Source organism: Rana temporaria, chromosome 2 (assembly GCF_905171775.1).
Source record: "Rana temporaria chromosome 2, aRanTem1.1, whole genome shotgun sequence".
Classification (NCBI taxonomy): Eukaryota; Metazoa; Chordata; class Amphibia; order Anura; family Ranidae; genus Rana; species Rana temporaria.
This window is the reverse complement of record NC_053490.1, coordinates 478,188,812-478,212,236: the sequence shown is the minus strand read 5'-3', so window position 1 is coordinate 478,212,236 and position 23,425 is coordinate 478,188,812. Positions and strand designations below refer to the sequence as shown.

The 23,425-nt window shown below is 39.5% G+C and overlaps 1 protein-coding gene across 2 annotated transcripts in view; it reads left to right on the top strand.

Annotated features, from left to right (window-relative positions):
* Window positions 1-23,425, top strand: part of CADM2 (cell adhesion molecule 2) — a 511,850-nt gene that overhangs the window by 279,830 nt on the left and 208,595 nt on the right. For both annotated transcript variants that reach the window (XM_040338753.1, XM_040338752.1), the window contains exon 6: window positions 13,945-14,035. In XM_040338753.1, the coding sequence (XP_040194687.1) occupies window positions 13,945-14,035 (91 nt within the window). The remainder of the gene's footprint in view (window positions 1-13,944; window positions 14,036-23,425) is intronic.

Sequence of the window (23,425 nt, the reverse complement as noted above, 5' to 3'; positions counted from 1 at the left end):
TGTCAGCCTCCTGGCTTACTCTCTTGCCACACGGCTGCTTCATTCCTCAAGCTTTGGCCTTAGGTCTGCTCCTCAGACCAAAAGAGTTCCTTAGAGTCAAGCACTCTCATAGCTTACTCACGATCAGCTCCTTGCTGTGTTGTCACATATTAAATATGCCTCTTGAAGACATGCACGCTCTGGTTGTCCCATGCAGCCTCTCTGACTCCTGGAGAGGATGGGGGTCCCCCTGACTCCCATGCACAAACCTCCTGTCTGTTGGGTGGAGCCCTGAGCCCTAGCACTGGGCTATTATCCACTTTCATGTTGTTGCCTTGGCAAGAAATCCTTAATTACGGGCACAAATTTCAAGGCAGTAACCTTTCCTTAAGCTGGCTATAGGTGGATCAAATCTGGAACTATTCAGCAGGGACCATTCCAGATTTGATTCATGTCTAGACAGTCCATCACTTTCAGTACAACTGGCCTGTGTGATTTCTTACATGCGATAAGTGCAGGCAGGAGGGTCGAGGGGATCCTTGTGTTCTGTGGGCAGGGGGGGGGCAGAGCAGGGATTCCCCCATCACCACTGATTGTGTTGATATGAGAATCAAACTATTTGCTTTCCTTCCACCCATGGTGGAAAGAAAGAAATTTTCATAATCCATGGCCTGGTTTAGTCTTCTAAAATATATATTTTCATTGTTTTCTTTTTTCCCCTTGGAGGTTTCCCCTCACTTTTTTTCTAAGTTCTGCAGACATATTGTTATTTTGAAATGTGTATATTTATTTTATTTAAGATATTTATGTGTGTGTGCATGTGTGTGTTGTTGTTCTTGATTAAAGCAAGGTGAAATTGGGATCTCTGTTTTTTTTTCTGCTTCAAGTTGTAAAAGGCTAAATTCACACTCAGAGGGCCGTTGGTTTGAAAATAAACTCTTTAGCTGTTTACTGAAGAAGAGTTCAGTCGCAGCAAGCTTGATGAAGTGATGCAGAGGGGCTCTACTTCACAGCTTACCACCTGGAACCACTTACCCTTGTTAGTGCATGAAATATAAGCTCAGCAGGACACATCCAAATTATTTTAGAGAACAAAAATGTAAATATTCTCTGAGTGAGCAGTGATAAGTGTTTTGGAACACTGCACTGTCCAAAACTAAAATAACAGCTGAATGTAATTATAGTAGGATACAGTATATGTTTATTAAACATAACACAATACAATATAAAAAAAATAAGTGGAATAAAATGTTATTTTGTTTTATTATTTTACATTGACCTTTATCTAAAAACTCAATATTCCTACATCTGTTATTTAACAGTAGAGTGAAACATGTATGTATTTGTGTATAGTGTATTATTTTATTTTTTATTTCTTTGATTTTAGTATATATATATATATATATATATATATATATATATATATATATATATATATATATATATATATATATATATATATATATATATATATATATAAAAAATCTACTTGAATTTTTTATTTATTTTTGTCTACGTTAATAATTTTCCATACATATAGGATGGGATTTAGAAAGCATGGTACTATAGACATGCATTTACAATTTTTTTGTAAACTAAGTAATGCAATGGCTGCATTTACCAAACAGTAAACTAATTAGAAAATAGACATTACTTCACATGTTTTAACAACATTTTCGAGAGAAGTTATATACAAGACATTCTGAGATCAGTTTAATAAATTACACTATTGCAGAGCTAGACTATAAATGCACCCAAAAAAGTACCACAGTCAATTTTAAATGAAGTACTAACTGGAGTACTTCAGCCAAGTGCTAGACCCCAGTTAGACCTCTTTCACATTGAGGCGCGGAGCCGCGGTGACGGTATAGCCGCTATACCGTCGTATTTACCGTGATATTCGGGCGCTAGCGGTGAGGTTTTAACCCCCGCTAGTGTCCGAAAAAGGCTTAATACCGTGGTATTACCGCGGTTTCCCATTGATTTCAATAGGAAGGCGCGGTATAGGAGCGGTGAACACACCGCTCCTATACCGCAGTAACGATGCGGCTAGCAGGACTTTTGGAGCGCTCCTGCTTTCTGCGGGCTTTCACATTGAACACTACAGGGCATGATTTTTCATGCGGTATAGCAGCGCTATTTTTAGCGCTGTACCGCATGAAAAACGCCTCAATGTGAAAGGGGCCTTAGTGCGGGCAGCTGTCAGAATCTTTAAACCCAATTAGGAATGGAAATGACAATCCTGCCATTTCATACATTAACCACCTCCAGTCCAGGCCTTTCCTGGCACTTTTTGTTCACATGTAACAATCAATTTTTTTTTGCTAGAAAATTTGTTAAAACCCCCAAACATTATATATTTTTTAAAGCAAAGGCCCTCGAGAATAAATTAGTGGGTTTTTCAATGTTTTAATATCATACGGTATTTGCGCAGCAGTTTTTCAAGCGCAATTTACAGAACAAATACAATTTGTTTTTTATTTTAATGCAAAACAACACAATACATAACTCACAGTTTTGTAAAATATAAAAGATAACATTACGCTCAGTAAATTGACACAAAACTTGGCACGCTTTAAAATTGTGCACGCCCGTGCAACGGCAATAAACTGTGTGAATTTTACTATCCATAAGCTACAATTTAAAAGCCTTTACAGGTTACCAATTTAGATTTATAAAGGAGGTCTGGAGATGGAATTACTGCTTATGATCTAAGGTGTGAGATGATCACTGTTTGCATGCGTGTGTTACTAACACGGGCTTTCGCCTTTGCGCGTGAGCACAGAAGGATGTGGGCACTTTCTTTTTTATTATTATTTTTATTTTTTTTAACACTGTTGCTTTCATTTTTTTATTAGCACTTTTTTGCTCTCACAAGGAATGTAAACATTCTTGTGACAGCAATAGGCAATAGGCATGTGACAGGTACTTATGGAAAGATCAGGGGTCTTGCACTTAAAAGCATTTTCAAGGCGTGAAGATTTGTGTGTCTGAATGCTTTCGATTTTTAAATACTGGTGCCGAGGTTTGCGAGAAAAGGTCATGTCATCGCTTCTGTTTTACTATTACTAACAGCCAATCTAAGCTGATCCTGGAAGCACCAGCTGGTCCCTCTGGTCTTCCGGTGGGATGGAAGAGCATGAGGGAGCCTTGAAAGGCAGCGGGATGGGGGATGTCCTCTCCCGCTGCTTGTAATAGCAATTAAATGGCTAGTAAGCTGCTCAATTGCTATTACAAGAGAGTCTAAAAACGAAATGCAGGCATTATCTCAGTACAACCACCAAAAGTCCAGGGACTTACAGGTACGTCACTGGATAGGAAGTGGTTTTTAAAGCCAAAAAGATATTAATTTAGACAGAAATTGTACTAATTATCTTCAGTTCTGTATGATGGCACTTGTGCTGAGGGGTGGGGCTGTTACTCAGCTCTGGCAGCACAGAGCAGTGGAAAGAGAGAAAAAACTGGCCTTGCCAACACACAGTGCACTTGTCAGGACGCCAGTTCAGACCAAAGATGCGCAGCTGACATAGAGAGTTTATATAGACAGGAAGTGGCTGAAAAATGCTGGAGGACATAAACAGTAGTGAGATGGAAAAGTGAGATGGAAAAATGAAAACAATATTTTAGTGATGAAAAACAAACAAAACAGTTGTTTGTAATGAAGTGGTTTAACAAACTAAATATCATCCACTTAGGGTTTACATCTATTTTCACAAATAAGATTTTTTTTTTTTTAAGAAATCTCCCCCTATTATTTTAAAACATCATTCAGGCATTTACTTATATACTTATACGGTTGGGATGACAGCAGTTTTTGTCCTCTATGATGTGTGGAGATAGTAATTTTGTACCTGGATGTGCTGGATCTCCCCTTCAAGTCAATAGGAGGGGGTAATATTATGTTACATTTTTGCACCACTGAAGGGACGTGCACAAAATTCCCCCCACCCCCACCCATGCATGATATTTAGCTGTAAAAGCTTCCCTTGCATAGACATCCAAAAGCCTTGAAAGTGTTGCTGAGCACCGCCATCTTGAATGCAATGTCAGCAGCCCTAGGGCACTCAGTGCTGTTACTCAAGTGACACTCTGTAGTATTTTTATTTTTTTTGCTTTATCTAAGCTGCTACATAAAAGGGCAATGAAGAAAGAGTGAGTTGGATAACCACAGCGAGTAATCAAACCCTGGCAGAAGAAGACAAAGCTATGACATCAATGAGGAAGGTGCTGTTCTATGGAATAGACTAATCAAATTTGCTAGTAATTTCAGAGGTACGTTGCAAGGTAGTGAAAAAAATTCTGGAAAGAAAAAACACTGCCAGTAAACTGTTAGCCAGTGGGATGGACTGGTAAACTCATAAATCAGCACTCAGGCATTAAACATCCCAAGGAAAAGCAGCCAGTAAGAAGGACTGGCTTGGTCAACCAACGCTGGTTTCCAATGGACCATTGGAAAATAAAGTTTTAATTTAAGTTAGGATGACTTTCTGACTAAAGAATAGTGGTTATGGTTTTTGAATAGTATTATCAGCTTTGTGAATGATGTTACTTGCTGCCAAGATTTGATCTTTAATTACATTTCAGAAAAAAAAGGTTGAAGTCTAAATTATAGACAACTGCAGAGTTCTGGAATTTATTACAGACCCATTAGTTATGTGCATCTACATTTTATAGTAAGAATGTGTAATTTATATTACCAATAAGAAAAAGTAGAAATTATTTACCTGAAGTAAGTTTTTAGCTTGACATCCCACAATGTTTTTGTCATTTACAGTCTTAAACATTTAAGAAAATATTTTTTTTTAGATGCGAGTCTGCTTTTCCTAGATAACTTGTACACTTGTGCACCACATGTACTCCTCAATGTCTAATTAGGGAAATGTACCGTCAGTTGATGTATCATGCATGGTTCCAGACAATTAATTCTACAGGTGGCTGAACACTGAGGATGCTGTCATTCAAAGTCTATGTCTGTTAACATTAGGGGATTTTTTTTTTACTATTAAAACATTTTTCTTTATCATTTACAAGATTTTGTCTTTAAGCAAGGAAAAAATAGCTCAGTATATTACCATATTGCCTTCAATAATGAAGGCCAATCATTCTTAAATATAGTTGTATATTTAATATTAATGTACTGTTTTTATGGAATAAGTAACAAAATAATAAACCTAACTTTATTTTTAAGGGCAGCAAAAAAAATATATATGTATATGCACCTGAATTTACAACATAGAAAGTTTAATATATTCTTATACTGTTCTATTTACTTAAAATAGGGGCACAGTATGAGAAGCCAACTTTTTTTTTACTAAGTGTTAGTGAGCATTTTAGTGAGGAACAACCTATATATATATATATATATATATATATATATATATATATATATATATATATATATATATATATATATATATATACATATATACAGTATATAAATGGCTCCTCCTCATTTCAGCCTACCATGGGTCAGCTCCAGTTCCACCTTCTGACCCTCTCGTCTCTTGTTAAAGCGGTTGTAAACCGCATAAACTTTTTTTTTTCCCCCCAAACCTGCAATGCAAAAGGCATAATAGGCTAGTATGCACCGCATACTAGCCTATTATGAAATACTTACCTCGGAACGAGGTGTGTACCACTTACCTGGTCCACGCCGAGCAGGATGTCATCTTGCTCCGGCGTGTCTTCCGGGTATCGCCGCTCCAGCGCTGTGATTGGCTGGAGCGGCGATGACGTCACTCCTGCACGTGCGCGCGGGAGATTTAAAAGCGGCAGGGTCCGGCGGATGCCGGTCCTTCAGCCGTGGATTCCCCCCTGCGCATGTGCCGCCCGCATTGCGGGGGGAATATCTCCTAAACCGTGCAGGTTTAGGAGATATTCTCCTTACCTACAGGTACGCCTTATTATAGGCTTACCTGTAGGTAAAAGTCCAAATAGTGGGTTTACAACCACTTTAAATGTTAAAGCTCCAGCTAGAAAAGCTTACTTGTTTACCTCTGAATCCACTTCCAATTGCCTTTTGTGTTTCTTCAGTACATATTTCTCTGCAGAAGCCTCAGCCAACAAACTGAAGTGTAGTGCAAAAGATCAAACATTTCTGATGCAAAGGGTACTCTCAGACAGTACACCAGATTGGGAGAGAAAGAGGAAGTGTGGTGTGGCCAATAGCATGGTTAAAGTCCCATCCTTTTCATGCAGCAGCCAATCAGAGTGTTACAGCATCCAGTGGCCTAGCAACCAGATGTTCTGCACACCATTCTACTGGCTGCAACCTCTCTCTGTCCAGTCAGAGGAGCACCAGATGTGTGGTCAAATGCTGAGGGTGTGGAAACATTCAAGGAGGCTGGAATTAAGCATCCCAATTGTCTAGTAGAGGAATGCTGCACCTCAATGCCAATCAGAGGTGACCTGGGAGCCACATCAGTCTTTGAAGGGGGACTTTCTGAACACGTGGAAGACATGATACCCCACCTGCTCTGATCTCCAATGTAGCCAAGCACCTGGGGCACCCACCATATAGATTACTACTAACACAGGGGACATTTTACAAAGGAGAACCTCATCAGGCAAGGGTGCTTCTTCAAAATGGTTTCAGCGAGGATGGGGTAAAAAAGAGCACTAGGGTTAGTGAATAGCTTTATTTTATTTTTAGTTAGGAGTTGTCCTAAGGAGAAGTCAGAGGGGTGGAGCTGACCCAGACAAGTCTTGCATTTCCTTAAAAGTTTTTGTACAATACAATGAAGCTAAACAACAAAGCTTGGTTTAGAACACAACCAAGGCTGTGATTGGACAATTAAGGAGCAGCAAAACACTAAGATCATCCAAGTGCAATGCAGTAATACCTGATTAGCTTACAATGCTTTTTTCTCCCTACAATGCTGTGAAAAGTATTATAGGAGGCTTATATGAAAATAGATGTGAGTTTTGGCATTTCAATTTAATTTATACTTAACAATTTCTTAACAAACATATGCTTCAAAAAAAATTATACTCAACAATTTTTTGGAAATAATGCATGCTTAACAACTGGCCCTCCGTCCCATAACAGTTTTACTGCTACAGGGCGGCTCTTCTGTGTGTGTGTGTGTGATTCTTCACTTCCGTCTGCAGGGGGTGTGTGCAGCAGAAGGCCATCTGTGGGTGCCAGGCACTCGATGTCCTCTGGCACACACTGATCATTGCTAATAAAGACAGAAATTAGATCTGCATATGTAAGACAAATCTCAGTTCTGACAGGGGGAAAGGGATGTATTCAGTGTTCCAACAAAGCAGAGACTATAATCCATCTCTTTCCTCAGTGAAAGCAGCACATAAAGTACACAAAAACACGGGCTAGGCACACAGTTAACCCTTTGATCACCATAGATGTTTGACCCATTACCATGCAGTGTCATTAATACAGTGGCAGTGAATATTTTTAGCACTGATCACTGTTTTTGTGTCACCGGTTCCTGCAAAGTGTCAGTTAGTGTCCAATTTCACTACAATATTGCAGTCCCGCTAGAAGTCGCTGATTGCTGCTATCAATAGTATATTAGTTTGATAAACAAAAAGATATATACTGCGCTAAGAAAAAAACGTGATAAATAAAAGATTTAATTTTAAACAGAAAGCTGCACACCTAGAAAAACATGTGATATTCATGTAAACTAAATTTGAAAAAAAAAGGGGGGGTAGGTAGCGTTAAAAATACACACTGCTGAGGTTAAGTGTAAAAATAAGTGTAAGTTAAACACAACATGAATCAGTGCAAATAATATAAATTAATATATATAGGCCCGGATTCACATACATTGGTGCATATTTATGCCGGCGTAGCGTATCTTTTTTAGGCTACGCCGGCGTAGCGCAGAGCGGCAAGCACAGTATTCACAAAGCACTCCACTCCCACTCGCTGTCAAATTTATGCTGGGCTTCCTCGGCGTAAGCCAGTGTAGGTGGAAGTGGGTGTGAGCCATGCTAATGAGGCGTGACCCCATGCTAATGATGGGCCAAGTGACAGACAAGTGCTTAAAATGAACGGCGCATTCGCCGTTCCGTGGACGCAACCCAGTGCGCATGCTCAGAATCACGTCAAAACGACTCCCTGAGATACGTCGAATCACTGCCTTTGACGTGAACATAACCTAAGCCCAGTCCTATTCACGTACTACGCAAACAACGTAAAATACGACGGCTGTTCCCTGGTCCATACCTTTGCATGAGCTGCGCCTCATAGATGGGGAATAACTTTACGCCGGACGTAAGCCTTATGCAAACCGCGTATTGTGCGCCGGGCGCAACTACGTTTGTGAATCGATGTATCTCCCTCATTTGCATATTTGCAATGAGTCGGCCAGCGTAAATATGCGCCAACAATACGCAGACGTAGGAAAGTTATGTCGGTCGGATGAAGCTTATTTTCAGGCGTATCTAGTTATGTGGGCACGGCGCATAGATACGACGGCGCACATTTACACTTACGCGGCGTATATCGAGATACGACGGCGTAAGTGCTTTGTGAATCCAGGCCATAGTCTATACACCTCTCAAGGGATAATGACAAATGCCACACAAAGTAATAATATATTCATTAAATTAATGTCCAAACGTGATGCTGTTGAAATGTCCAATTCATATGGTAACAACAGAAAAGATGTATTAAGTGAAGAGAAAAGTCCACCACCAATTTGATTGTGAGTTGAATGGACGAACTGTTCCTCACGATCGCACCAAAAGTGGTATGTAAACACCCTTACCAGAAGTGTTGGACCCCCTGTTAGACGAGGTCATGCAGGCATCAGCATCCACCCGGGTGGGTAATGAGAGATCCCAGCGATTGTACGTAGCCACTCTCCCTACAGGTTCTTACTTGGTTTCGGGCTATGGGGATCCCATCCAGATAGAAACCCTCAGACAGATTATTTCCCTTCCGCCAACCTGTCAGCTCCTAGGCCCAGCGCCACAAAGGGATCGCCGAAAAAATGGGAGGCTCACAATAGTGAAATACCGTACTGGTGGTTTATTGTAAAAAAAAACGTGTTACATATATATAAAAAACGCTATTTAAAATTGCCCGCAGAAATAAAACAAAACGTACGCCCGTGCTTCCGGGGTCCTGTTAACGTGGTGACGTCAGTGCGTGTCATTTGAGAATGTAATTTATGACGAAACATGTCAGGGCGGAGCCACGCACTGACGTCACCACGTTAACGTGACCCCGGAAACACGGGCTTACGCTTTGTTTTATTTCTGCCAGCAATTTAAAATAGCGTTTTTTATATATATGTAACACTTTTTTTACAATAAACCACCAGTACAGTATTTCACTATTGTGAGCCACCCATTTTATCGGCGATCCCTTTGTGGTGCTGAGCCTAGGAGCTGAAAGGTTAGCGGAAGGGAAATCATCTGTCTGAGGGTTCCTATCTGGATGGGATACCCATAGCCCAAAACCAAGTAAGGACCTGTAGGGAGAGGAGCTACATACTATCGCTGGGATCTCTCATTACCCACCCGGGTGGATGCTGATGTCTGCATGACCTCGTCTAACAGGGGGTCCAACACTTCTGGTAAGGGTGTTTACTTGCCACTTTTGGTGCGATTGTGAGGAACAGTTCATCCATTCAACTCACAATCAAATTGGAGGTGGACTTTTCTCTTCACTTAATACATCTTTCTGTTGTTACTATATGAATTGGACATTTCAACAGCATCACTTTTGGACAATAATTTAATGAATTTATGATCACTTTGTGTGGCATTTGTCAATATCCCATAGTTTGTAGGCGCTGTAACATTTGCATAAACCAATCAATATACAGTTATTGGTATTTTTTTATAAAAAATATGTAGCAGAATACATATTGGCCTACATTTTTGAAGGAATTATATTTGTTCAAAAAAATGTAGTTGATATGTTTTATAGCATAAAGTAAAAAAATATAGTTTTTCTTTAAAATGTTTACTTACTTTTTTGAAATCTGGCTAGTTCAAATCAAAACCAGTGTAATTACTGGAAATAGGTAGTCTGCCACAGTACTATTCTCATAAACATCAGGAGAGAATAATCTGTGCAACTATTTTTCTTTCTAGCACCATGAAATATGAATCAAATACAAGTGAAAGTAGGTTCTAAACATTGTCATGTGATGCATCAAAGTTTTTGTGTTTTATTTCTTTGGCTGAAAAGGTGAACTTAGACTTTAATGACATGTTCAGCCTTTGGCACTGTGTTTTAGTGCCCTTCTGTTGCCATGGATAAGTTGTCAATGACAGCTGCCTTTACAATGAAATACTAAGAACCAGTAACATTGGTTACTAGATTTTGATCGCTCTCAGTGGACGGGAGTCAGAAGACAAAGCAGTGTTTTCTAAGCACTGATGTACTGTTCTGTCTCAAGATTCTGAATAGCAACAAAACCGTGAAAGACAGACTTCCACATTCCCTAGCTCTCTAGTTAATAATTTAAATGTGGAGATTAAAATGAAAAGAAAGCTTTCCAGTAGAAATTCTCCTATTGCTGAAATGCTAAAATAGTCCTGACTATGAAAGGCATAGCCCAGCACAGTGTTGTGTTGTTATGTTTTGCTTGTTATGTGTCATTTATAAATCAGATTCTGAAGAAGGTTGTAGTTACAGGAGGAAATCCATTCAAATGGATCGGAGGGTGCCACAGCTTTTGCTCTCCTGCCAGATTGATGTTTCTTTACAAATTATTTATATTGTTGACCGACAGTGAAGGTTTTCATGTATCCAGATGATGGTACCTTACCAACCACTCAGTGTCTGCCACCCCTCTCTGCCAATCCCTCCACAGGCTTTTGATCACCCAACAAATACAATTCATAATACTAACAACAACATATAAAGTCATCGACAACTCTGCCCCAATCTTGTCTCAATATATCACAAATCATTTATCTCCCCTTCTCCCAAGACCTTCTGCTCTTTCGCTCCTTGTCTCCTCTTCCCATGTTTGCCTGCAGAATTTCTTAAGAGCCTCTCCCATCCTCTGGAAATCTCTACCTTAGTCTGTTCGTGTCGCTCTTATGCCGTGTACACACAATCGGTTTTACAGACGAAAAAAGTCTGATGGACTTTTTTCATCGGACAAACCGATCATGTGTGGGCCCCATCGGTCTTTTTTCCATTGGTGTTAAAAAATAGAACATGTTTTACATTTTTCCGATGGAAAAAAAAACAATAGTAAAAGCCGATCGTCTGTGTGGAATTCCATCTGAGAAAAATCCATGCATGCTCAGAATCAAGTCGACGCATGCTCGGAAGCATTGAACTTCATTTTTTTCAGCACGTCGTAATGTTTTACGTCACCGCATTTTGGACGGTTGAAATTTAGTCTGATAGTGTGTAAGCAAGACTGATGAAAGTCAGCTTTCATCGCATTTCCGATCCATCGGTTTTTAGACCATCGGAATTCTGATTGTGTGTACAGGGCTTTACTCTTTCCACCTTTAGGCAATCTTTGAAAACTTGTCTCTTTAGGCCAGGCATGTCCAAAGTCCAGCCCGGGGGCCAATTGCGGCCCCCGTTCCAGTTTAATGTGGCCCCCCTGGTAATTTGGATATATACTGTATTTATCGGCGCTGCCTCGGAGGGGACAGGGAGGGGGGACAAGTGCTGTCAAATTACATATAGGAGAATCTTCTGTTTACTTGGTGGCATCTGTAATAGGAAGTCTCGTCTCCTGGGCTGCCATTGGACTACTCCTCTGTCTATCATAGGAGGCGGGACATTGTATTAAAGAGGCTGCTGTGTAAATAGGAGATTCTCCTGTATGTCATCTGTTGGCGCTCGTCCCTCCCCTCCAAGGCTGCAGGTGGGCATCGACTAGGCTGCATTCATGGCAATGGAGAGGCTGCATTCATGGCAATGGAGAGGCTGCATTAATGGCAATGGAGAGGCTGCAGATGGGCACTGATTGGGCTGCATTGATGGGCAATGACCCTTATTTTGCTTCACAGTTCTTTATTTACATTTTTTTCCCCTGAAACTTCTCTCCTAAAGTGAAGGTGCGTGTTATACGCTGATAAATAGGGTATACCCAAATAACATGCCCAAGCTCATCTCTTTACCACACACAGCCACAAAGGCAAGAGGATTCATGTTGGGCAGTGTATTAGTGTTCGGGCAAACACACTTAGACCGAATTTTAATGGTTCAAAGAATGTCAGCAAAATGGTCGGCCCTCACGCATGTTCAATTCATCAAATCTGGCCCTCTTTGAAAAAAGTTTGGACACCCCTGCTTTAGGCAATCCTATCCCACCTCCACCTAACTACTGAACTTTTAATTCTTGGATAAGCTCATACCTGTTACCTTTTGCACGAATCGACCCTTCCTATTAGATTGTAAGCACTAATGATGAGAGCCCTCCTAACCCTCTTGTATTGAATTGTATTGTAACTGTACTTTCTCCCTTATATTGTAAAGTGCTGCATAGACTATTGGCACTATACTGTATAAATCCTGAATAATAATAATACAAATAATAATATCTGTAGTTGGTAGTGATTAAAGTACAACTAAAGGCAAAACTATGTTTTAGTTTTAAAAAGAGTGGAGAGGTATAAGAACACCTGTTGTTATTGCATCCTCTGCCCCTGGTTAGGATATTAATCCGTTCTATATGTCCTGTTTACCATTTTCATTGAAAGTGAAAGTAAAGGAAAATCCCAAACGTTGGTTATCCCCAAGAAAATTAATAGGGTAATCCTATAATGGGGACACTAGTTATGGTGACCTGAGGTGGCCTAAGGGATTCTCTTAATTTGCAGAGATTTCCGCTCACTTCCTGTTGGGACAGGAAGTGCAGGTAAATCTCACAAGTGGAACAAAAAAAAAACAACACTGGTTGTAATCCTCCCTTAGTCTATCCAAAATAGAGGATAGAGTAGGGAAAGATCAGCAACCCTAATAGTAACTCCCTGTGTTCCCACTGGGAAGATTAACCCTCTCTTATGTCCAAGTAACCCTTGTCACTGGAACTGAAAATGTTGGTAAAACGAAAAATGTAATTTGTTACTGGAACAGAAGTTGAAGGCAAGCTTTTCATTGAAGACAATAACTGTTTAAGAGAGGATTTCCTTTCTCATGTAGACATTTCTCCCAATTCCTGATGTGTCTGGGGGGCAGGAAGAGAAGAAGAATCTCCCCAATGAGACACTGACGGCAGCAAAAAACCCTTCCCTAGTGTATCCAAAACGAAAACATTTTTGGCTTTACATACAGCATAATCACAAACATGTTGACAATGTTTGATCACCAATCTGCATGGTTGTGGTTTGACAATGACCCAGTTTGGGAACTCATTGAAGGTTGAGCTGTTTGATTAGCAAAGGATTGTGCAGGCTTCTTGTCAAATCTTGGAAACAATTGATCCCTAGAAAAATAATTGGTTGATCTTGGGCAAACTCAAAGTGTTTTAAAGGCCAGAAGAAATACAGTCATTTGATATTGATAGCAAAGTGCTAGAGCAACTATTATCAAGGACACATTTGCCAACCTTGTAGTAAGGGCAGTCAGCAAGGCACTCTCACACCTTAAAATAGAATATCCTGTATTGATTTATAGTTGATACATAGAAAAGCACAGCGATCATGATATTTTAGGGGGGTAGTCACCTTTACTCAGGCATCCTATTTTGGGCACCTTGTTACAGATGTGCCAGAGAAGACTTCTACGACTTCTACGTCAAACACAGTGTCCCATCCAAAAATCAATTAAACGTTTTAAATGGATTTCTCCTTTAATATATTCTGCACATAATACTCCACATGCTGAAAAGAACCTTTATCAGGGAACCTGCAAGCTCCAGACATTCTAAATATCAGATTCCATGCACACATTCACTAATGCACTTTAATAAAATGTCCTCTTGAATTTTTTATTAATTTTTCTCAAAGCAGGTAAAGTCATACTCTAAATCCTAAATTTGTTGCTGTGTATTTTTTTCTCATTTCCAGATACACCTAGCGTCAAGATCATGCCCTCCATTCCTCTTCCACAAGAAGGACAGCGACTGGTTTTGACGTGTGAATCTAAAGGAAAGCCACTGTAAGTGTTTGATTTGTCTTGTCTTCTTCAATAAGAACACTGTGCAGTTAATTTACTAAAGGAGTAGAGAATGTTGATTTCGTTTAGTAAATACGGTAAAGTTGTGTGCAAAATCTGGTTATTTTGTAAATCCTCTGTAATTGATGTTTATTTGAACTGAACAAAACTTCACTTGATTTACTAAGCCAAATAATTGTATTTATACTGCAGGGAGTGTGACATTCACTCAACACTCATCAGTGGTAAATCATTCCCTGTGTTTTTAAACAATTGCACCAGGAATATTCACATACAGTGGATATTTGTTAAATGTCACATTTCACTGCTTTACAAATATGCCCCAGAGACTCTCATATTTGTTTGCACCATATGGTATTGAGGAATAGTTAAAAATGCTGCAATGCTTCTGTTGCATTGTTTATTTATTTCTATAGGTATGCCCAATCACTAAAATCTCATAGCGGTTGATTAACTAATGGCAAATAGGATGTTCACTTTGCTAGAGAACTCTTCCCAGAGTTTGGTGAATGTGGCGTGATTTCACTTTGCACAGGATACCAAATCAGTGACAAGATTTTTTTTTTTTTTTTTCTTGAACTTGATTGGATAATGGAAGTCAGACATAAAAAAAATTAAATAAACCCCCTTTACAACACCTATTCACAGCTGCCTTGTCCACATGTCAAACTTAAAGGGGTTGTAAAGGATCATGTATTTTCACCTTAATGCATCCTATAAGGTGAAAAAACATCTGATGATTACCGCCCCCCCATTTTACTTACCTGAGCCCTGCAAAGTTCTGTGTCGTGAACACACTCTTTCTTTGTCCAGGCTTCTGGGCTCTTCATTGGATATATTAATAGAAGCGCAGCCATTGGATCGCGCTGTTGTCAATAAAATCCAATGACACGGGTGCTGGGGGGGGGGGGGCCCGAGTCCTGCACTCGGCGGCTATGGACATCGAATGCAGGACTCGGGAGCGTGACCACAAGGTAACCCCCTTGGGAGAGCGCGTCCCAGAGGGGGTTATCTGAGGCGGGGAGGAGCCAAGAGAGCCACCGGGGACCCCAGAAAATGCCAGTCGGGGCCACTCTGTGCAAATGGAGCTTCACAGTGGAAGTAAGTATGACATGTTTGTTATAAAAAAAAAATGCAAACCTTTACAATCACTTTAAACAGCATTTTGATTGATGTTATCCTTTATATGTATGTAAATCCTAAATCTTTTTTAGCATGTTTGACATCATGCCTCACTGTATATAGTTAATATTTTTTATAAATCTGTTGCAAAGTTACTTACCTGCAGATCCTGCCAGTAACAACACTTGCAAGTGAAACAACAAAAGCACTGCCTTGCAGTTTCCAGAAGGTATATCAGCTTTGTCAGTTGGCTGATGGGCTGCCTAGCTATCAGATAGCTAGTTCAATGGCCACTTGAAGGTGCCTGCACAGGAGGCTCACAATGCTGTTGCTAATTCCCAGGCAGTGGTGTTGTGTTGTTACTGAAAGAACTTCAGGAATGTTGCTGTAGCAATAGATTTAAACATTGAAACATTTGGTTAAAGGGTAACTGCACTTTTGTGAGGGAAAAAACAGCAAATAAAAATGATATATAAATAAAATACTATAGCATATACAATTGTTACACAGGCCATTTTGCAATGGTTTGTTATTAAAGTGGTTGTAAACCCTATAAAAGAAAAAAAAAACTGCAAGACAAAGGCATAATGATCTAGTATGCATAGCATACTAGCTCATTATGAATTACTTATCTTACATCAAAGCCCTGCAGCGGTCCTCATACCCCCCTCCGGTCGGCGACATCTCTCCCGGTGTGACGTCTAGGTATCGCGGGCTTCGGCACTGTGATTGGCCAGAGCCACGATTACAATCGTTTTGCACAGAGCAGCCCTGATCCTCTTTTCCTGGGGTCCCCCAGTGGCGCTCCAGGCCTCTCCTCTTCATTGGATGTCTGCACGGAGAGCCACTTCTATTCCATCAAGCCCCACTGGGCAGGAAGGGGGTAAAAGTGCCCAGTATTGGTTAAATATAGACTTGATAGAATTGATAGAGATTTTATTTCTTAACATTTATTCTTCCTCAAGAGATTTATATTTCAGACTTTTTTAGAACCATTAAGAAACTCTAGAAAAGAAAACCAGAAAAACTCTTTTTCTCCACATAACAATAGCAGTTTCAACTATGCTTATGCCTTTTTACAAACAGTTGCCCTATTTCAGAATTAATAACAGGTAGAAGTTTCAAATGAAATATACCAATGAACTGAAGAGTTGTTATCTCATCCCTTCCAATTCCAAATGTCAAATTTTACTAAGGCTACATAATTATTTGGACAGTTCTACAAAATATTAGTAAGAATTGGGAAATTAAACCCTGCCTGTCATCGTCTTACACGGCTTTACAAACTGTGTGTAATTGCTCTTCCTTCAGGATGTATTTAGAGGCAATTCACAAAATGTTGACATTCCACTTATTTTGAAATATTAATGCAACTTTTTCGTAATTATGTTCAGCCTCCAAGGCTTAACATCTGATTAAAAGAAAATTTAAAAGGTTGGTCCCAATTGATATATGTTTTAACACAGATTTAAAATAATTAGATTTTGACTGCGTACATAGAATACAAAATAAGTAACAGAATAGACTAGATCACAGTTTGAGGTAGCCGAGGAACACACAAGGTTCTCTGTACCTTCAGTAGCATGCCTGAAAAATAAAATGTATTCTGACAGTTTAAAAAAAAAATGCCTATGTTCGTACTTGGGCATATTCTACCTTAAAATCACAATTTCTCTTTTTGTGATAGACTTGTACTGAGGCAGGTACATTGCCATGGTATAATTCTCATTGTTCTTTCTGTTTAGGAACAGAATTATTTTTCTTTCCTGTATTCCACAATGCAAATTGCTAGATGTACACATGGTAGTGTTAAAGCAAATACTAAACTGTATCTAAAGCTAAAACTTTCTTGTAAATTTTGAATGGCGTTGAAATGTCAAAATCCCTTTCAAGTTTTAATTGGTGTCTGTGTTCCCAATGCAGCGGGTCAGCTTCTTTATTTGTCATTATGAGAAGAATTTGTGGCAGAAAAGGAATAAATGGGGAATTTTCCAATAGGGAAACCTACTTCTGTGACAGCTGTCTAACAAGGAATTTTCCCTCCTTTAAAGTGATACTAGTCCCTTTTTTTTCTTTAAAAATAATAAACATGGTATACATTTAAGTGGACCTTGCCAAAAAAATGCATAAAACACAGGGTGACTAATTACTGTGAATGCAACTGTTAAAGTGTACCCGATAATATGAAATAATAATTCCCACTTTCAACATGGTATACATACCTGCTCTGTGCAGTGGATTTGCACAGAACAGCCAACATCCTTTTCTTCTCGGGGCCCACACTGGCTCTCCTGGCCCCTTCCTCCCGTTGAGTGCCTCCACAGCAAGTAGCTTATTATGAGGGCACCTGAGCCGAGCCACAGCTTCCTGTCCATTCAGTAATGGAGCCTTGGTTCAGCCCCGCCCCCTCCCTCTCTCGTTCTACTGATTGTCTAACTGACTTTGATTGACAAAAGGGTGCTCCAATGGCGCCGCTGCTGTGTCTCAGCCAATCAGGATGAGAGTCCCGGACAGCTGAGGCACTCATGCACATCGCTGGAGGAAGATCAGGCTCTGGTAAGTATTAGGGGGTTGAGGGGAGCTGCTACACACAGAAGGTTTTTGTATCTTAATGCATATAATGCATAAAAAACCTTCTGACTTTACAACCACACCCACAGATGGCAGCACAAGGCTTCACGCACAGTCACAGGAAGCACCGACCTTCATAAGTCAGTGTGCTAACAGACATCATCCTGCTTATATCGAGAGTTGTGCAACTGGTGCTATTCTGAATATGTGCATTACCACCTCTGCTATTTCATCGTGGCCAGCAAGTTAGAACAAAGAGGAAACATTTAATTCTGCATAAAAACTGGGCAAATCTGAGACATTTAACACAATTTGGCAAGTTTAGGGCAATGCTGCAATGAGTTAAAGTTAAAGCTCCAATATCGCTGTTGTGAAACCATTGTAGAGATCCAGCACGAATAGCTGAAGGTGCTTGACACACTTCTAAAAGAAGACTTCCAGGACACATTCCAATAGTGGCAGGAACACTAGCACTGTATTGTCGTGCAAGGGGACTATTTTGAAGGTGATAAATATAGCTATATAAAGTACTTTCTTGTAAACAGAGCTAATCTCAAAACTTTTTGATACCACCTCATAAATATGGATGTCATTGCTGACCACTCTCTAAAGATGCTAGTTGTATGGCTGTCATGCTGATCTTAGTAATGCCATTACTGTGGCCCCAATGACAATGCTTCCCTGATAAAGTGACAGTTGGAGAGCTGCCATAGTGTACATATAGAGTTTATCATACACATGTCAAAGCAAAGTGATAGAGTCTCTTCAAAGCCCATATCCCATACTCCCTTTCCTCATGCTTCCTCGCTGTTCTGTTGCTCTGGGGATTAATCAATTATAAGCTCTGTTTTAGATGATGTCAGGGTTGCTCAAAGATGATGACTACAAACCTCCTCATATGACAATGTTCAGGACTAGTTTTTAGCTGCTAGGTCTGAACACTGCTTTCTTGGAGGAGGTTAGAACCCCCCCCCCCTATTCTCAGAACTTGATGCTCTAATTAGGCAAAACAACAGAACATTTTACTTTTTAAAGGCCAAGGGAAGAGCAGGTGGTGGGGTTTGGCTAAGATAAGGAAAGTTCAGAAAGGAACACAGTGGAAATTGTCTGACAAAAAAGTGCTAGAGCTTAATGAAACCAATAATAGACCAAGCTGCCCCTAAGTGCTCCCTGCTGCTTGATCCTTCAGCTGCTGTCAGGTACCCTTCCATGCATGTGTCCTGCTCTACAACCGAGAGATGCAAATTAAACACAGGCGCCACTTTAAGTGCAGTATGACAGCAGATTTAATTTCACAAATGGGTACTCACAAGAGTAAAATGGTAACAGGCATTTAGGCACAATTTTCCAGACATCCGTGAAGCTGGTGCATCCATGGGTCTGTTTGCTGAGGAATCAGAGTGCTGACACTTCCTGGGTCTGGAACACATGCAGAGGGAGCCGAGGGATGGCGTCACTTCAGGGAAGAGGAGAACCAATAGGCGATGTGTTTGTGGAGCATGAGCTCCTTCTTCAGGCCTGTTCTACAACCAAGTGTCATAGTAATAAACTGGGGGGCACACTGATGAAGTCACAAACATTTAAAATCAATTTAATCCAGTGACTCAGATATATAGCATAGCAACCTGACTGTCATCCACCCACTTTAATGCATTTTTCCTGAAAAAAGGGCGTAGTCATGATTAGGCCTTTCTTTGGATGAATCACGTTGGAGTGGATGGATGACAAGTGGGGTGCAATGTTATATGAGTCATTGGGGTAAATTGCTTTTGTAACATCATCAGTGTGTGACCTGTTTATTCTTCAAAGTCAGAGCTTGGTCACACCACAAAATGTGTACATAACAAACATGTTTTTGTGTGTTGATGCAAATTGGGTGAAAGCAGCCCATTCATTTTATGTGGGCCCTCAACATACCTCAACAAACAAAAAATTAAAATGCACTATCTTTGGCAATGCAACAAACTATATCACTAGATCACTATAGTACAAGTGCCTTTTGTTATAAATCTGTGCTGGATTAAAATTAAAAAGGCATGGCAATACACATGCACACACATATACATCATGTTACTGTGCATTTCAGTAATACACATTAAAACATGGGTATCAGTGCATGTTGTTGTATGCTCCATGGTGTGAACAAGCCCTAATGCCGCGTACACAGGATCAGAAATTCCCACAAGAAAACCGTGGATTTTTTTCCGAATTTGGGCTCAAGCTTGTGTTGCATGAACGCGGTCACACAAAATTCTGACAGTCAAGAATGCAGTGATGTACTGCACTACAAAGATGCGTTGACTTGATTCAAGCATGCTTTTTTGTGCGTCAGAATTGCATACAGACGATCAGAATTCCCGTCAAGGACTTTTCCCATCGGAAAATTTGAGAACCAGCTCCCAAATTTTTTGCTGTCAGAATTTCCGATGTGGCCTACACACGTTCGGAATTTCCGACCAAAAGCTGACATCGAACTTCTCTTGTCGGAAATTCTGATTGTGTGTACGCGGCATAAGAGAACATTTTAATTGTCCCACAGACCCACTTTAAATAGGAAGGTAGCTCTGAAAAATACAGATACATTCCTAAAGATTCACAATTATCTTTTCTCTTGTAATTATAGGGATGAAATCTGAACACAAATTATCACAGTTTAATGACAGGTCTTCAGAAAAACTCATGTAGAGTTATTTCTGCATTGTCTGCCTTCTACAATTTATCAAGAACTAACTTTTAGGGAAACTTAGAGAAACTCATGACACTAATATGAGAAACACTGTGTGACTAAATCATTATAGTAAACTCCCAAGAATTCCACCACCATAGCTTCCCAGCAGTTATTTTGACTGTAGCATGCCCATATTTTATTTATTGCAGATCACAACAGTACCTTTGATGATTTGGGATTATTGTGTCCTAGACTTAAGAAAGCTTTGTAAAGTTGCTCTAAAATGATCATACTGTTTTCATTAAATCATATTAGAATAGAAGCATCCTAGGAAAGACAGTCTAATATTTTATGCATCTATTAGGAAATCTTCGGTGCGCCACTGCTTTTTGGACACATGAGGGATATGTGTGCAATCAATCATTCTTACTCAAATACTGCAAAATGTAAAATAAAGGTCCCAAATGAGCACAGAAAAATAATAACATGTACCTAGCAAAAACAAGCCCACATTGTAAAGTTATTGTGTTTAAAAAACGATCTTGTTACTTATTTCCTATTATAGCTATATGTTCATAACAGTCAATAGTATGAATTAATAAACATTTTTGATCATTCCAATGTACTACAACATACATGTCATGCAGGTAATTTACTAAATATGCAGTACAGCAAAGTGAATATTGTTATTAATTCACTGAATAATGTAAATATGTATTCAATTCTATCTTCCAAACATGTGCAGATAATTTTCCTTGCACATGATTGGGAATTCAAAGTGAATATATTGTGCTATGCTAGGTTACCTTTTACTTTACCAAGCAAACGTTCTATAACTCACGTCCAGTTCCTGGGCCATAATGTTTTTTTTTGCTTTTAAAGGTAAACAAGAGATTTGGGGTCTTTTTGCACGCAGATCTCTCAATAAGGAGGACCTGTCATCATTATATCTATTACACGGGATGTTTATATTCCTTGTAATATGAATACAAGTGATAAATAAAGGCAAAGTGTAAATATAAAAAAAAAAGTTAAATAAATATGATTTTTTTTTTTTTTTTAAAGCGCCCCATCCCTCCGTGCTCGCGTGCAGAAGCAAGCTCATACGTAAGTTGCGCAAGCATAAGCAAACAGTGTTCAAACCACCCATGTGAGGTATCGCTACAATCGTTAGAGTGAGAGCAATAATTCTAGCACAAGACCTCATTTGAAGATATAAGCAGCGTTGACTAGTTTCTGTGATTATGTGCATACACCTAAATTATTGTAGTAGTATGGACATATACATATCTAGATCTGAGAGATCTTATACAAAATAGGTAGTTCCATCCGTAATTCACATTTATTGATAGGGTTACATAATATATACAAATTACACACCAGACAGTATTTACAAACACAATGTACAGTGTAGGTCCCCTGGCTTACATGATATTTACAATTTACCCACAAGAACCATATTTACAATACAATATAAGATGCAAGTATAGCGTTATATTACCTGTTAACTTCAGGTCAGCCCATGGTGACTGCTGTCTGTTCCCACACCAAAGAGAGTGTGTATACGGAAACCCGTGCATGCTTGAAATGACTTTGATGCATGCGCGGTAGCTTCTACGGCATAGGTAGGGTGAAGCAAGATGGCGGCGACGGCATCAAATGTGACGAGCGCATGCTCGTCGTACGCGATGACGTCACCGCATTCTTGCCTTTCAAGAGAACCACGGTTCTTTTGAAATGTCTGTGTGTACACTCAGGTGACGAGAGATTCTTGCCAAGAATCTCGTCGGAAAAAACAAAGTTTTTTTCCTGAAGAGATACTTGCCCTTGTGTACGAGGCTTTAGATTTTCCCAGACATTGCTTCAGCATCCCATTTCTTTTATTTGGCAGTCTGGTGATCTGAAATCTCTTGCTAGTGATGCAAGAGATGTATATACAGTAATCCCAAACACACCAACAATTTGCAGAAAGTCTAAAAAAAAATCAGGGCATGAAAGTTTTTTTCAACCACCAATCGGATTCAAATCTTTTGGAACATTTGGATTTTATTGGTGACATATGCACAGAGAGAGAGAAAGTGGAACGTGCACAATACAGGCTTCAGGAACTACAGTCTCAGCCCCCATACACACTATCAGTTTTCCTGCAGGTTTTCTCTTCGGGTTTACTAAAACCATGTAGTGCAAGGGCCTGCCTGATTGCATACAAATTGAAACTCTTGAGGTTTGACCTCATATTAGATGGTTTTGGTAAACCTGAAGAGAAAACCTGCAGGAAAACTGATAGTGTGTATGGGGCTTCACTGCCCCATTAGGTGTTCTCTGCATTCTTGCAAGAGTGGCATTCACAGAACTCAAAACTGTTTACTGGACAACATTAGTAGCTCAGGGAATGGTTTTACTTCTTGTCTAAAATTGCTTTTTAAAATTACTTTTTGGTTCATTGTCATAGTATTCCAGTTTTGACAAAGATGACTGTACTGAAAGACACATTACAGATTTGAAAAAAGCCATCAGCAGAAGACTTGTAACTGATATTTATACAGCATTTTTAAGTAATTCCAATAAAATTCCTTATTTTTTGTAAACTGCATATATCGATGTGATTCTCCTATCTACTTCATTGCCATCACATTTTTTTTGGGCAATACTTACTACTGTGAAAGCAGTGAGAATTAAAAGTAAAGACCGGTTGTGTATTTCCCTGCAGAGCACAGGAGACATCTGACAAAGATTGTCAATAAATGATGTGATACAGAGATAGTTTCTCTCTGCAGGATTTGCCATTGATTATTTTTGCAAACCTGTGATATGTTTTGATACATTGCAGCATGTCGTGTTGTCAATAAAAAAAGGTCACATTCCTATAAATTCACTTTGAAATCTATTTTAACCTTTTGTCAGTTTTTGTTTGTTTGTGGCTACAGTTTTTTTTATAAGAATTCTTCAATTTTACAAAACCAGCATGCACCAGTGTTCTGTAGCTATCAGTGTTGTAGTGATAGGGTATA